Source organism: Pituophis catenifer, unplaced genomic scaffold (genome assembly GCF_029215685.1).
Source record: "Pituophis catenifer annectens isolate HBS135680 unplaced genomic scaffold, rPitCat1.0.hap2 SCAF_1, whole genome shotgun sequence".
Taxonomy (NCBI): Eukaryota; Metazoa; Chordata; class Lepidosauria; order Squamata; family Colubridae; genus Pituophis; species Pituophis catenifer.
Genome location: NW_027256881.1, coordinates 268,070,303 through 268,085,461, shown reverse-complemented (window position 1 = coordinate 268,085,461; position 15,159 = coordinate 268,070,303). Strand labels below are relative to the sequence as shown.

At 33.2% G+C, this 15,159-nt stretch overlaps 1 protein-coding gene across 1 annotated transcript in view; it reads right to left on the bottom strand.

Annotated features, from left to right (window-relative positions):
* Window positions 1–7,301: 7,301 nt before the first annotated feature.
* The window catches only part of CD44 (CD44 molecule (IN blood group)), an 87,168-nt gene continuing 79,310 nt past the window's right edge, over window positions 7,302–15,159 (bottom strand). The window contains exons 17-20 of the mRNA XM_070935725.1: window positions 13,279–13,416; window positions 10,793–10,894; window positions 9,596–9,674; window positions 7,302–8,133 (exon numbers count right to left, since the gene is read on the bottom strand). Coding sequence (XP_070791826.1) covers window positions 7,917–8,133; window positions 9,596–9,674; window positions 10,793–10,894; window positions 13,279–13,416 — 536 coding nt within the window. The 3' untranslated portion in view covers window positions 7,302–7,916. The remainder of the gene's footprint in view (window positions 8,134–9,595; window positions 9,675–10,792; window positions 10,895–13,278; window positions 13,417–15,159) is intronic.

Below are 15,159 nucleotides of genomic sequence, written 5' to 3'. Positions count from 1 at the left end.
CTCTCAACATTGCGCCAAAAGATTAATATAAAAATCTTTATCAAACCCCAAAAAACCTGGCTCTTGGGATGTCAGGAATTCTCTTTTACATGCATCCTCTTTACTTCTCAAAATTTTATCTCCTGCTTAGTGAGACTGATTCTGTAAAGTCAGAGAAGATGGACACTGCAACATTGACAAATCTGAATTCAAACTAGTAAGAATATGTACCTTACATCTAGGGTTGCATTTTTTATATATCTGTTGTTCCACCAAGCCTAATGCTAATTGGTGGTTAAACTGTTCACATATTTACATTCCTTTGATTGTATGTTTCTAAATTGAGTTAATAACTCCATGAAATTATTCTTAATCTGTAACAAGCTTTCATACTTTGATGCTCATGGAACTCTTCATGATAGGGATTATCCTACCGGTATTACGTTTTAACTAAACAAAATCATACGTGCACTTGCTGTCTTTTTTACAGCAATACTGAAGAATTTGGCCCCAGAGATCCTAACATTTGTTAACACTAACAGAAGAAAATCTCATACCATAGAGTTTTACCCAAGAAAATGTAGAAAAGGCAAACGCTGGTGAGAATCAGAATCAGAATCATTAGAATCCTGAAGTTATACATTAGAGAACTTGTATGTTGTGGATTTACAGAATCCAGATCTCTCTCATTCTCTGAACATTTAGGGTGGAATAGAGAACCAAATTAAAGAAAAATGACCCATGCCAGTACCCCATTAACTATGATGCCTGTAAATGCCACACCAACATCTAAAAAACATGGCTTTTCCATTTTTTATTCCCTTTCCCCTCATTCCCAAACAATAGGAAAGTTTATTACTGAACTCATTTTTACCAACTTTATCCACATGTTTAATATTGCAATTCACAGGCTGCTAGAGTAATATTTTATTAAAAATAATTTTAAAAATCAGAAGAACCGCAATATTTAGCTATGTGGAAACTCCCATCTTTTAAGATGAGCTCTTTTGAAAAAAAGAAAGCTACTTGAAATTATATTCAATTTATAGCACTGATTGCCTCAAGCAAGGCCTATAAATCATATTTTAGAATATGCCAATCTTTCACATTAGAAAACAATGTAACTTAAATATTTCCTCTGAAAATTATATTTTAGTTTGCTATAACTTTGACACGTTGTTTTCAGACCTAGTGGGGTGGGTTTAATCACTGCTATAGATCTCAATATTCCATTATCTTTATTTCAAAGCTGCTTCTTCAATTTTCTGTTGACTACTTTAACAAAATCTTCCTTCCTTCCTAATGCATGAATGGTAATTTATGGAATGCATGAGATGTATTTCTACTTATTCTAATTTAGCCATTTATTCTTCTGCAACCATGATATACACTGTAGAATGAATTAACTTATTTCTGGCATCTGTAATTTACAGACATTTGCAGAGGTTATTTTCTTATACCAGTTGCAGACAGTTATTTTATTATACAACCATATAAGCAAGCAAGAAAAAAATAAGCTATAATCCTTTTAAGGAAGATTCTTTTGTAACGAACTCTGATAAATGAAATTTGTGACTGGGTTCATGCAACACATTAAGCCATTGTATCAGTGGGTTGGTTTTGACCTAGCACAACATACAAACTCAGCTCTTGTGGCTTGCAAACCATGATTTATAGCTGAGCATTATATAAAGCAGGCCACTACAGCTTGTTCCACAAACCATGGTTAAAATAAACTATGACTTGTGTGACATATGAAACCAGCCACTGTTATGTTATGTTAAATTAACATAACTCTTTAAACTTTATAACTTTAAGCAAAGCACAAATGGAAGTTAAAGGTGTCTTTATGCTACAGTTCATTATGGAACACTATTACAGTATTAATATAGATTTGAGATTGAGCCTTTTTTTTATACTTAGCTTGTTTTTTTACCAGGATAATTCCAGAATGTCTCTACCCTACAGATAAATATTCTGATTCAGAATATATTTTGTTTTTAATGTACTTACTTGCCATTATTTTCAATGGAATTAATTTACAGAATCCATATACTTTAGGATTACAGCTTTTGAAGGAAAAAAAAAACTAATCTATTTATGCCCAGAGTCAGTAAGGCTCAATTTGGTGTCCAAGATTTGCATCAAATAGCATTTCATGAGTTTGGTAGGCCTTCCATGGAAATGATGATGCAGACAGAATGAAGTGTCTGCTTTTGTTTATGTACCAAATTCCCAGGTTACATTTCTTCAGTAATGTGACACACATCTCATCCCATGCTGACAGAGAGAAATGTTATCTTCTCAAAAACAGTATTAAGATATAGTATTTGCCTAACAATTGAATGACAAAAGATTACTGACACCAGGAATTATTTGTTTTAGTTACTAACGAACTCTGTTGGTTCAAACTGTTCTAGATTTTGGTGCGTTTTGTTGAGATATACAAAGACAAAAATGAAAGCTATATAAATTCAAAATGTGTAAGGAACTGCAGCATTTGATCTCACATCTTTGCCTTTTTACAAAAGGACCAAACTACATTCTTTAGGGGATTATGTCAACTGAATAGCACATATATAAATACCTCCTGATTTTTAAAACATTTATAAAATAAAAAAGCAAGCAATATATTTTTTCACCATAATGATCGAAATCTGTTTTTCTTCCTTTATTAACAGTTAATTACAAAATACCTATATTGCTAATGCCTTGTTATTATCCAAGCACATTGAGAGAGCAAATAAATTTTTAAAACCCAAATTATAGTTTGAATATGAGTCAGACTCTGCCCCTTTTGGCATACGGCTGCACAAAATTGAAGAGGCAAAACCTACAGTAACAATTGACTCTATGAAACAGGTATATTTAACTTGTGCAACTTGTCATGTATGACCTCCAAATGGATAAATAAACTGTACAGTAGGTAGGGGCAGTACATTATTGTGATCTTATTTTGTAATACTCCTCTATTTTAAAGCAGAGTTTTCAAATATTCTCGTAATTAGAACTAAACACAATCAAGTCGTAAAACGCTAGTATTACCTATCAAAGCATGATGCTCTTATAAAGTTTTGATGCGTTGTTTTCCGCATGAAGAACAGTGCCTCCCCGCACTTTCTGTAGATAATGTAGTTTATCTTGGTGTAATTTCAGTGAAATTGTGTATACGGTATTAATAGTTGGTATTTTAATTTAATTTAACTTCAACTCTGCTGGAATAGAAATTTATAGTAATATGTTTGAAAATAGATTGGATTAAGTTGGCTGGCTTTGGCTGCTATATTGGCATTTCCATTTCCAGATGTTTAACAGCAAAATTTCCATAATCTGCTACCCATTGCTATATGGTGGTATAAGCAGTATAATTGTGTTTAAATAATCGTTATAACCCTTGTGTTCCAGCCAGGTTATTGTAAATATGTTAGTACTTGTCTTTATATATCTAAACAAGCAGCATGCATGTGAGTGTATGTATACCAATCCCTGGCACTTAGTGAATGTGAGTGACTGTCTGATGTCGCACTGTGATTGCAATAGCACTGCTACTTTAATGAGTAAATATAAGCACAGTATTATATTGAGTTGATTATGTATTTTTCTGTATACATGATTGGAGATATAAAGATAATGTTAATAAATCGTTGCAACTATCAACATGTTGATCCCTTGTAAAAAAAAATATATCTTTTATTTTGAAAGCTGTGTTTACCTTTTGAAACTGCAGTCTCAGCTTTTGCTTCTCAACCAGGACATGGTGATGGTCTAACCCCTCAAGATTCCTCAAGTTTTCGTTTTTCACTTCTTCGCTGACCACAGTAACAATCCAAAATTAAGGCAGTGTGAGAAAAGCAGACTTCTTTTTGAAGTGTATTCTTTTACTTGTTCATATTCCAGTGTTAATAGATTATGCGAAAATAAATGATTGAGATAAAAATATGGTATAAAATATGCTATCTTAGAGACTGTTATTTGAAAAAAAGGAGTGTTTATATAAAGTTGAAATCAGATGAAGTCAAGAGATTCAGGAAAAGGAACAAAAGGTCCCCAAATTTCAATTATGAACATTTGGGATGGACAAACACGTAATTGATCTCATATTAGTTATAAATCCCAGAACAAAGGTACTGCAATGCAGTTGCAGTCAAGATTCATTTCATGAATCTTTACATACAATACAAAAAATTAAACATAATTTATAACCCTGAATCAAATTAGTTACTGCCTGTCTTAAATTCTCTAGAGCAGTGTTCCTCATCTCAGAAGCTTGAGATGTATGGACTTCAATTTCTTGAATTCCTGATAATGGTCACCATGGCTGGGAGATTATGGGAGTTGAACGCCACATATCTTAAAGTTGCTAAGATTGGCAAGCAAGACCGAAAAACTAGGTTATAACTATTCCTCTTTCATAACAGAACAAGGAACAGTTTTCCAGTTGTAAACTGAATCTAGTTATTGCCCGAACATATATTATTTTGCTTCTGTAGGCCTTGAATGCATGGATACCATATAATTATGCATAGAAAGGGGAGATCCACTCAATTCCAAGCTCTGCAGATATATTCAGCTAAGGAGAATTATTGTGGTTATGGTCTCTTGAGATCATGGATCTTGTGCACAGATCTTAGACTGCATTGTTGTTGGGTCACCCTACATACAAAAGAAAGCACAAACTTGGCTTTGACTGTAATTAAAAATATTCATCTGAAAAATGAAATGGTGTATTATATAATATCTATGCCATTTTGTGTAAAATCTAATACATGGAAATGCTAAATCTTTCTATTAATGTTTACTTTTATTTACTACAGTAGCAATGACTTGTTTACTAAGCACTTTTCATAGTTCTTATCTCCTTTATCTATACCTTTAACAATTCTTTTTCTTTTCCTGTGTGAACTGATTTCTGTAACTTGTATATAAAATAAAACTGGACATTCTTTATATACTGGAAATAATCAGCAAAAACAATATTTCACTAAATGTTGGATTTTTTATGTACATATCATCAATAAATGTGAATTCATAATTTTCATGGATAGAATCAATGTGAGTACATCTATTTACTTGTAAGCTGTAGAGAGAATATGTGATGGAAGGATGTATGAAGAGCTACAGTCCAGTAACAAATGTTTATTTGATATATATATGCTAATTTGCTAATGATTGACATATCAAACCAACAGAGCTACTTTCACATTTGTGTTAGATCTGCAGTTTCTATAGATTTCTGTTCATCCATGCACTTCTTTAAACAGTGAAGCTTCTTTTTCTGATAATTTGAGTTATGCTACTAAAATGTTAGTGTGTGTCTCTGTGTGTGTCTCTGTCTTTAATGCAGAAAAGCTGCCCATGAAATAAAAATGTACCCCTGCCCTTGTCTACTAAACCAACATTGGCCATAGCATCTAAAAATGGGAAAATAGTTACACCTATAGAAAATGGTTCATGGTAGAAATTGCTTATATTAATCAGTCTTGTTCATTTTGTAAAACTGAATTAGTACACTAAGCATCCAAATTTTGATTACATGGCCATGGGGATACTGCAATGGTTGCAAGTGTGAAAAATGGTCAGAAGTCAGTTTTTTCAGTGATATTGTAACTTCGAACAGTCACTAAATGAACTCTTGTAAATCAAGGTCTACCTGTACCTAAATTGTACCTGTGCATCTATTTTTTTCCTGCCAAATACAGAAACTTACATTTTTAATTATTGAATAACATTCTATTGGATAGGGTCAATGTTCAAGCCTATCGAAATCCTTTTGAAGCTTCAGCCTGTCATCTAGGGTATTAGAAAGTCTTCCAGCTTTTTGTCATCTGCAAATTGTATGAGCAATCCTTTTAGTCCCTCATCAAAGTCATCTAGAGCAGTGGCCCCCAACCTTTTGGGCACCAGAGGGGGCGTGGTTTCGCATGCTGCCTGCATCCTACTGATGAAACTTCACTTGTTTGCACAGACCAGTTTTTGGCATGCCACAGACCGGTCCTGGTCCACTGACTGATGGTTGGGGACCCCTGATCTAGACAACTGGGTCCTAGGCAGAACTCTGAGCTACCCTTTGCATGCTTCCTTTCATGTGAATGTAAACCCATTAAGGACCATGTGTTAGTTGTTCAACCAGCTGCAAATCCATTTTGTAGTGGGATGATCCACTTCATATTGGTCCAGTTTATCAAGCTTATGGTCAAGTTTTTCAAATCTCTTTCTGAAATATAAAATGAAGTATAAAAAAACTCAATGAAGTTCATTTCCCCATGCAGTTCTGATGTTATCTAGCCAGGTAATTTACAAGAGAAGCTGGTTCAAATATCAAAAACCTACAGAAGAATATGTTGCTAGGAATCAGAAGTAGTATTTCTGATTAAATTTAGTTTGCCATGTAAACTAGATGAAAGTAGGGTTCTAAGTTTTATTCAACATCTTTGGCAAAGACCTATATGGCATCAATTATTATATTGTAATTTAATGGAATGTATGGTAGCTGACAATTGTCTCTTTAACTTAATCACATATGGTGTGACGATTATACTCCATGCATTCTTTCAGACTGAAAAACAATCCAATAAAAGTTTAAACAATTGTTTCTTATATCTGATCAGCTGATTTATCAGAGTAGATTCCAAAATAAGATAATTAGTCTATACTTTCTATATCTAACTTATTACTAAAAAGCATAACTGAAAACACTCAGTAATGCACACACACAACACAAATATTTTCCAAAATTTTCTCCAACATTCCATATAATATTTCTGAAAAATCGGGAGGCAGATACAGTACATTCTACTAAAGGCACTTATTCTGTGTATAGATGATACCAGCTGGATTTCAGCCAGTGGCATGTTTTCAAGGGAACAGAACTCCTGAAATTATTTATTTCAAATATGTTTCACGTGTTCTTCCATTGTAATTCATGACTGCATAGAAAAGATTTCACATAAACTTACTTTGCTAGAATGGGAATTGTGTAGGAAAAGAGGTCCCCTGTTTTATTCTTAAGATTGTTTAATTCTCTAATTCTCATTAGACTAAATCTATTGATGCAGATTCAAATAGGAAATGGGTATTTCAAGGGAAGATAAAAACTGAGAGATAGTGGGACAAGAAGGAAGGAATGTATCTTGGTTTTGGTTCCATCCAAATATTCTAGGGTCAGTTCACAGCCCATAGCTTAATGAATGGGATCCCTAATAAATTGAATACAATACACCAGAAGTATAACAGCAAGGAAGATGAACACTGAAATTTAAAGATAACATCACATTATTTAGATTATAGAGAATAAAAATTTATTTGCTATAAATCAGGTTTGGGTTTGGGGGTTGTTGTTTTTTTGGTCTTTCCACCCTTTTTAGTGAGTGTAATTTTAACATGGTGGAGATCTGTGGAATGTGTAAAAACATGCTTTTCATATTCAACTAGTACAACAGGTAATTCCAAAATATTAAAACATTAATGAGGTTTAATAAATCTGACAATTTCGTAACTGACCAATAAAAATTCAATTCCAAAATCTATGTGTCAAACTTAAAGATAGCCTATCATTGTGAATTCCCTGGGAATGCATTTTACTATAATGCCTTAATAGCTACCGATTCTGGAAAGTTCAAAAATTCTGTAGGTCAGGCAAAATAAATGTTGGTGTTTTGCCTTGCCAAACAGATTGTAAATGGGGAACAAATGTTACCAATAAGATGATGGTCACTAATTAAAACTGAGCAAAATGATGCAATGTTGGACAAAACCAAAAATGACATGTTATTTTTTGTAGCTGACCATTACAAAAGAAAAAAAAAACCCAAGAAAATGTATGCTTAATTATGCTTTAAAGATATCAGTAGCTCATTGCATTTCTGAGTTCTAGTCCCAGTTCAGTATGATGCTTTTTGTTTCCCCCAACTCTGATTCAAATTGATCGGCCAGCCTTCCTACATGCCACTCTTCAAGGGCACATCTTGTTGGTTCTGTGTTTCATCGATTGCCTGGAATTCATCATGTGAGCCCTTTTGGTCTTCTGGCTTCTCTTTGTGTACCAAGTGTACCATTTCCTGAGATTTGCTAGCTTCTCCATTTAACCCATCTTTCTTTTTCTCATCTATGCCTCCTTTACCGTTGTTAATCACAAGCTTCTTCTTCTGCCCACATCTAACAGAAAAGGAAAAGATTGTAAAATCAAAATATTTAAAGACAAGATGTTATATACTGCCTTCATTTTGTCTGGAGCAGCAGACTACATTAAAAACATTCATTCCTTGCTTATTTCTTAGGTAAGAACTTTAATTACAGCAGATTAATCTTTACTTTTCAGATTTTTCTGGTTCTGGTGCTTTGACATAATTGGAATGAGGCATAGCCTATCAAAATAGACTGTTAGAAGTTCCTTATTCCTTATTTTGAATGGGGCACATCTTTGGATTCTTCAGAAAGTGATAAAAGGCAGATAAAAATTATTCCTGGAAGAACAGCTGCAGTGGTTCTTTTCCTTCGTATGGTAGTTTCTTTGACTCAGTTGACCCAATAATCTTAGATTGGATGGCTTAAGGGTAAGGCTATGTCTATGGATCTCGAGTTGCACATGGATTGAAGTAATTGATCAAGGAAGGAAGGAAGGAAAGCCCACAGCTAGTAATGCCTACATTTACATTAAAAACACAACTCAAATGCACCATGTCATATATTTCAAAGAATGACACGGTTCATATACCTGTGCTCAAAAAGCAAATGCCTTTTCAACTTTTCATTCATCCACGTGGTTCTGGAAGGAATGGGCAAATATTTTTTGCCAGCACTCCTCACCAAAATGTTCTTATCCAATAGCAGCAATGTACATTTATTAACAGCAGTTCTTACTGTCTATTACAATGGTTCTTAAGAAAAACAAGAGGAAGGGGATATCAAAATGTCATCAAAATTTTCAAATATATCAGTTGAAAACTTTTTGTTAATACTGTGGGTTGGTTCATGTAACTTTCAGAGATGCGAATACTGACCTGTGACTCGACTCTCTCTTTTATTTGTGTTATCCAATTTTGAATATTGCAGAAACAGAAGACAACTGAAATTATTAAAATTTTGGGGGAGCCTGGTATAAAGCCCTGGAATTTGATGCAGGCTTATAATGAAACTGTATATTTCGAAGAATGACACAGTTCATATACCAGTGCTCAAAAAGCAAATGCCCCTTCATTAAACTGAAATGTTTGGTTTAAAAAAACCTCTCAGGCTAGGATAACAAACATTAAAGAAACATTGATATGTGCTTCACATATTAAAAAGAGAATTAAGAATTAACTTTGGCTTTCTATGATAGGGATGTGTCCAATGTATTTTGGGGGGAAAATGTTTCAATACATCCATCCCAATTTCTTTAAAAGAAAACTCTTTATATTCTCCCTCCACTAATCCAATTTTGTTGAAAATTTTGGAAAACTCAGTAGCATGTTTATGATCAGTTCACCGAAGTATTTCTTCACTAATTTTAGAGCCAATAACATTGACATTGCTACTGTCTCTTTTGAATGCTCTAAAATTCAAAATTGCTCTAAAAATATTTCAGCAATAGACAGTTTTGGCACTGAGAAATGGAAAACTACAAATCATTTCTTACCTCCTTCGACTGTTTACAGCAATGCAAACACCAAGAATCAATGCCAGGGCCAAAAGAGAAGCAACTACAATAAGCCAATCTGTGGATAGGAAAAAAACAACATTCTTTTGTCATCTGACTAGAGAATTGACATATTCTCTTTAATATCTAATTTTACTTCCTTCAGAATAATACCCATGAAATGTTATTTTTAGTTGTCAGAAAACTGTTCTTCATGATTTGGTTTTCACATGTGAAAATTATGTCCCAGCTACTCTTAACAACAATTATATAAAAGCAATATTTGTGCTGATAATTTGTATCCATTATTCTATTGTCGTGTGTAAGGTAGGAGACGATGATAGCTGCTGTTACTTCCACAATCGTGAAGAGTGAAACAAAATGTAACTCTGATTTTTTAAAAAGCCACAGTAAGAGTTTCCAGAAAGTTGTATAGTCAAATGGCATGGGGGGAAAATAACTATTAGAAGGATAATATTCTAAGAATTAACTACAGAATTTATTTTAATCTGACCTCAAAGCCAGAAATCAAATTACATGGTTTACAAATTAGAGATCTGAGATTATAAATGAAGGTATGATCTCAATAAAAAAAGTTTTGAATTCAGATTAGCATCAATATTGCTACGTTACTATGTTAAACAGTTTTGGAATTGCTATTCATTTTCTATGAGAGATAGGATAACACTTATTTGGTACTGCATATATCACAGATAAAAACTGTGTAAGCAATAAAGCAATTATGTATTTGAACCCATAAAATCTTGTTTCTTAGCCATGAAGATATATCTGGATTACAGCTGTCACCCATTCTATGCCACATTCTACCAAATTACACTATGTTCCTATATGCTGGGTAAATTGTGGCATTCTATAATCCAAATAATGAAGTTCAACAGAACTTTCCCTTTCCCTACATAATTGAGCTATTTTTTTTCTGTTGGCAATACTTTTCCTGATTTAAGCCACTGGTTTTAGTGTCAGAGAACCTTTAATTCCCATATATCCTAAGACATGGGCATATACCCATGGAGTCAGGGAGAAATGAGAAGTGTGCAAAAACATGACATCATTGGAAGGTATATACCTAATGGTGGCATTTGCATGTTTTAGTCACAAAAGATGACAACAAAAAATACAGGAACATCACAGTATGACTTCATGATAAATACCAATGATAAAAGCATAGAAACAAACCTGGTATATGAGCCATTCGTGGTTGACTTTTTCCTGACTCTTCCGGCAAAGGTGTCACATTTTTGTCTCTCACTACACTGGAGTGTTTGTTTGGATCAGGACCTAGAGAAAAGGCATGCATTACTCTCTGCATTATCAATATCTGGAATTTCAGCTTTTGTATTTGCAGAGGAAAAATATTATTTAATCAGCCTCTGTGGACCGATGTGTTTCATTCATAAAGCTTTAATTCTCATAAGTATTGATGAGCTGTGACTACTTATGGAGATAGATTGATCTCTAGGCTTTTTTTTTTTTTTTTTTACACAAACAGAAATCTTTATTTCGCACACACCACTAAAAGGTTGCTTTTCTTTCAGAAGATGCGGGAGAGCTGTGCTGTGCCAGGGAAACTTAATAAGCATAATAATGTTTCAGTTTACTTGAGCAAGTCTTTTGCAGGCAGAAATATCCAAACTGATTTGAATAGGAAAGCATAACTAAATGCCAGGTGCAAATAAGTAAAAGACACTTCTTTCAAAAATTGATAGTTCTACCATAATATTTTCCACACTTTTCCACTAAGTCCCACTGGTTTGTATTAGGAACAATAAAAATTCGTGATTTAAATGAATATCAAGGATAAAAAACAAAGTTTTGGCATTTGAACTGAAGGGTACGATACAGTGTAACTGTGACAGTGAGCATATATGTTGCAATATACCTAATTCAAGACAATTCCGAATGGCTACCAGATGATGAGCAAATCAAATTAAATCAACAGAGAGTATACAGGGCACTGATTAGAAAGGTTAGAAACAACATACTCAAACTGATTCGTGAATCTGAAATAATTTATCCAGCAAAATAAAATCTACATCAGATTAAGAAAACAGTACAGTGTCTGCTCTAGAATACATGATTACAAATTCATCTACAGTTCACAATAGCTACATTCTGAAAAACAAGCCTATAATTAGTATAAATTCTGTTTATTTCTATATCGATAGTTGACATTCTAAAGCATATTGCTAGAAACCTATCAAATTAAAATTATGTAAATTATTTTATATTATTATATATAATATATATATGTAATATATACTACCGGTATATACTATAACTATTATAACAAAAATAGTTTAAGTATTTTGGGCTAATGGAAAGAACAAAATGAGATATACAGGGTAGCGCCTTTTAATGTTTATACTACCGGTATTATAAACATTCAGGATTCGAACCAGTTCACACTCCTTTTATGGCTCTTGGTCTTAGGAGCCACAATGGATATCTCAGAAAAGCCTCCTTTGTACTGAAGGGATTTAACACTTCCTTGCACTGACATCTGAGACAGGCACATCAAAAGATGATGGAAAAGGAGACCTTTTTAGTGCTGATCTGCTGTGGAATATTACTAGGAGGTGTAGTGCTTTAACTCTAATTAAAATTTCTGATAGAAAAATCATTCTACAGGAGAAACTACTGGTACTTGTTCTAGAATAAATAGCAGAGCAAATACTACAGCAGCTATCTGAAGTATTTATGAAAAGCCCAGATTTTTAAAGTGTTAAAACTGGAATATCTGGAAAGCCCCAGTTCCTCTTTAGCCAGGAGCAGAACAAGACTCGGGTGATGCTCAGAGGGGTATCAGATGTAGATGCTGCTATCAATTTGCAACCCCTTTTGCTGATATCAAGTCTGGCCTATTTGATTTCAACGAATTTCATATATTAACATGCCATAATCTAAAGACTGGTAAAACAATAACAGACAGTTCATTTAAACTTAAGGTAGCAAATATATTTAAACTATCTGCCCACTTTTTCAAATTATTCTCTTCTTCAGCTTTTAGACTGAAAATTGATATCTTTCTAACCCTTAATGTCCCATTTCCCAAAATCAAAAAAATGTATGAAATATCATGCAATTTCATTACTTCTTCTCAGAGCTCAAGGAGCAATAGCAAAATTTTAATGAGATTTTGGTGTTCTCGTGCAAGACTGTCAAAACAGTATTTTGACAAATTACAGTATTTTATTAATTTAAGTGAGAATCTGAAAATTCCCCAATTTCAGCCAAAATCAATAATATATAATCAGAGGTACAAACGGTAGACAAATGCAATACATTAGAAATTAGTGTCATGCATGTCATTATGTTGCAAAGAGATGACAGTAATTATTTATTCTTTAGAAATCAGAAAAGAATACTTCACACAATGAGAAAAGATAGAAAAATTATCGCTCTAGCCACAGAGAATCACGCACATCCTGGTGGGCAACATTCGAACCATATATATCTTTATATGAAGTTATAGACCAGAGACAGGTTTTGTTTATAGTAAGATTTCCCTTGAAAGTCAAGAGTTCTGCACTGCTTTCCTCATAAATATTACTCTTTTTGTTTTTATGGATAGGTCATCCAAATTCATAAATTACGAGACAGGAAGTCTTATGAATTGCAAAACTAAATATTAAAGTTGTAGGAATATATACTATAGGTCTTACTGTCAGTGGAAGGTGGATGTCTGTTTATAGGATCTTGACTGTTATTTATAAGTTTTTCATCATTACTGGTCCATTTAGGATGCCACTCTGGACCAAGATCTGATTTTTCATTTTTGTCTCCATCACTGGAGGCCACAACTGAGGTAACAATAGTTAAATCAATTATGAGCAGGATATATGCAGGATCAAAACTTTTCCCACCAAATTCTTACTCTTAAGTTTAAAAAGTGGAAAAACAGAGATGAAATATAAGAGATATTCTCTCTTTCTTATTGCCAAATATTATGGCCTATTGCAATGTGTACAATACAGGTAGTCCTCAACTTACGACCATAATTGAGTCCAAAATTTATGTTGCTAACTGAAACATTGATTCAGTGAGCTTTGCTACATTTTACGACCTTTTTTGCCCCACTTGTTAAGTGAATCTTTACAGTTTTAAATTAGTAACACAATTGTTAAGTGAATTTGGTTTCCCCATTGACTTTGCTTGTCAGAAGGTTGCAAAAGCTGATCACATGACTCCTGGACACTGCGAGCGTCATACATATGAATCAGCTGCTTGTGAATTTTGTTCACAAGACCATGAGGATGCTGTAATGGTTGTAAGTGTGAAAAACAGTCACGGCTCACTTTTTTCAGTGCCATTTTAACTTTGAAGGTCACTAAATGAATGGTTGTAAATCAAGGACTATCTGTAGTGGTAGACTAAGAAGCAAATGAGGGGCAAGAGGAAAAAAGAAAGAAATGCCTCCAATAACTCTCAGTATGAGGTCCTTCTCCTACCTTACACTAGCAAGCAAAGTCACTTTTATGCGTGCACAGACATGAAAATATATTAAGAAAGTTCATATATTTTTACTCGTAATAAATATACCAACGCCAGACTATAGTAATTGATGCTGACAGCTATTGCAGTACACTGTATTTTCATATTTTTTTTTAAAAAAAAGGTACACAATATTTCATTCAACGTTTTATCTCCACAGATCACCACTACTAGTTGTTGGAGGAGTCCTTGACTTATAATTGGAACAATAGTAGAATGATCAATAAATATATTAGCAAAGTTATACATACTCTAATTACCTAAATACCATTTTTTAAAAAGTACTGTAATGATAGTAGGAAGCAACCCAATTATAAACAGGATTGCAAAAAATTACCATCTTATTATTACATTATCAACAATTATTCTCTGGTACATGTAATCTGCTAGTCATGCTAATTTAAAAAAACATGTAAAGATATCACTAGGCAGAAAGAATTGAAAACAAAGATGAATTTGTAAACCTAAACAGACCTACACGGCATAACTTGAGAGCAAAATAAATGACTTAGAAAATGAAATTTATAGATTCTAATATTAAATGCAGATCTATACAATACTGCATAAAAATAATCTAAATCATTTTAAAATCTAGTTTTAAGTACATACAATACATGCTTTTCAAAATGTGTACATCAGGAAAATATAGCTCATTTCCTCATGATGCCAAATGTAAAGTTATTTTAATCCAGAATGAGCACTGAACTTTGAATGCCTCAGACATGTGAATCTTATGATCTTACTGGCCAAAAGCCACCAAAATTATCATGCCTATGGCATTCATAGCAGTCACATGCATTCTGGTATGAGCATACCTATTCATCCACTATTCTTCCACACATATCCAAGAAAATAGTTTCAATGAAACATTAATTATATAAACATATTCAATATATTATTGAAGATCTTGAGTTAGTAATTTCAAATCCTAATTACAGTAAAAAAGGACCATTAGTTCACTAGTTTCAAATGTTGATTTCATAGTTATTTTTCTTATCATCATCATCATCATCATCATCAGGCAACCAATTAATTACTAATAAAGAAGGAAA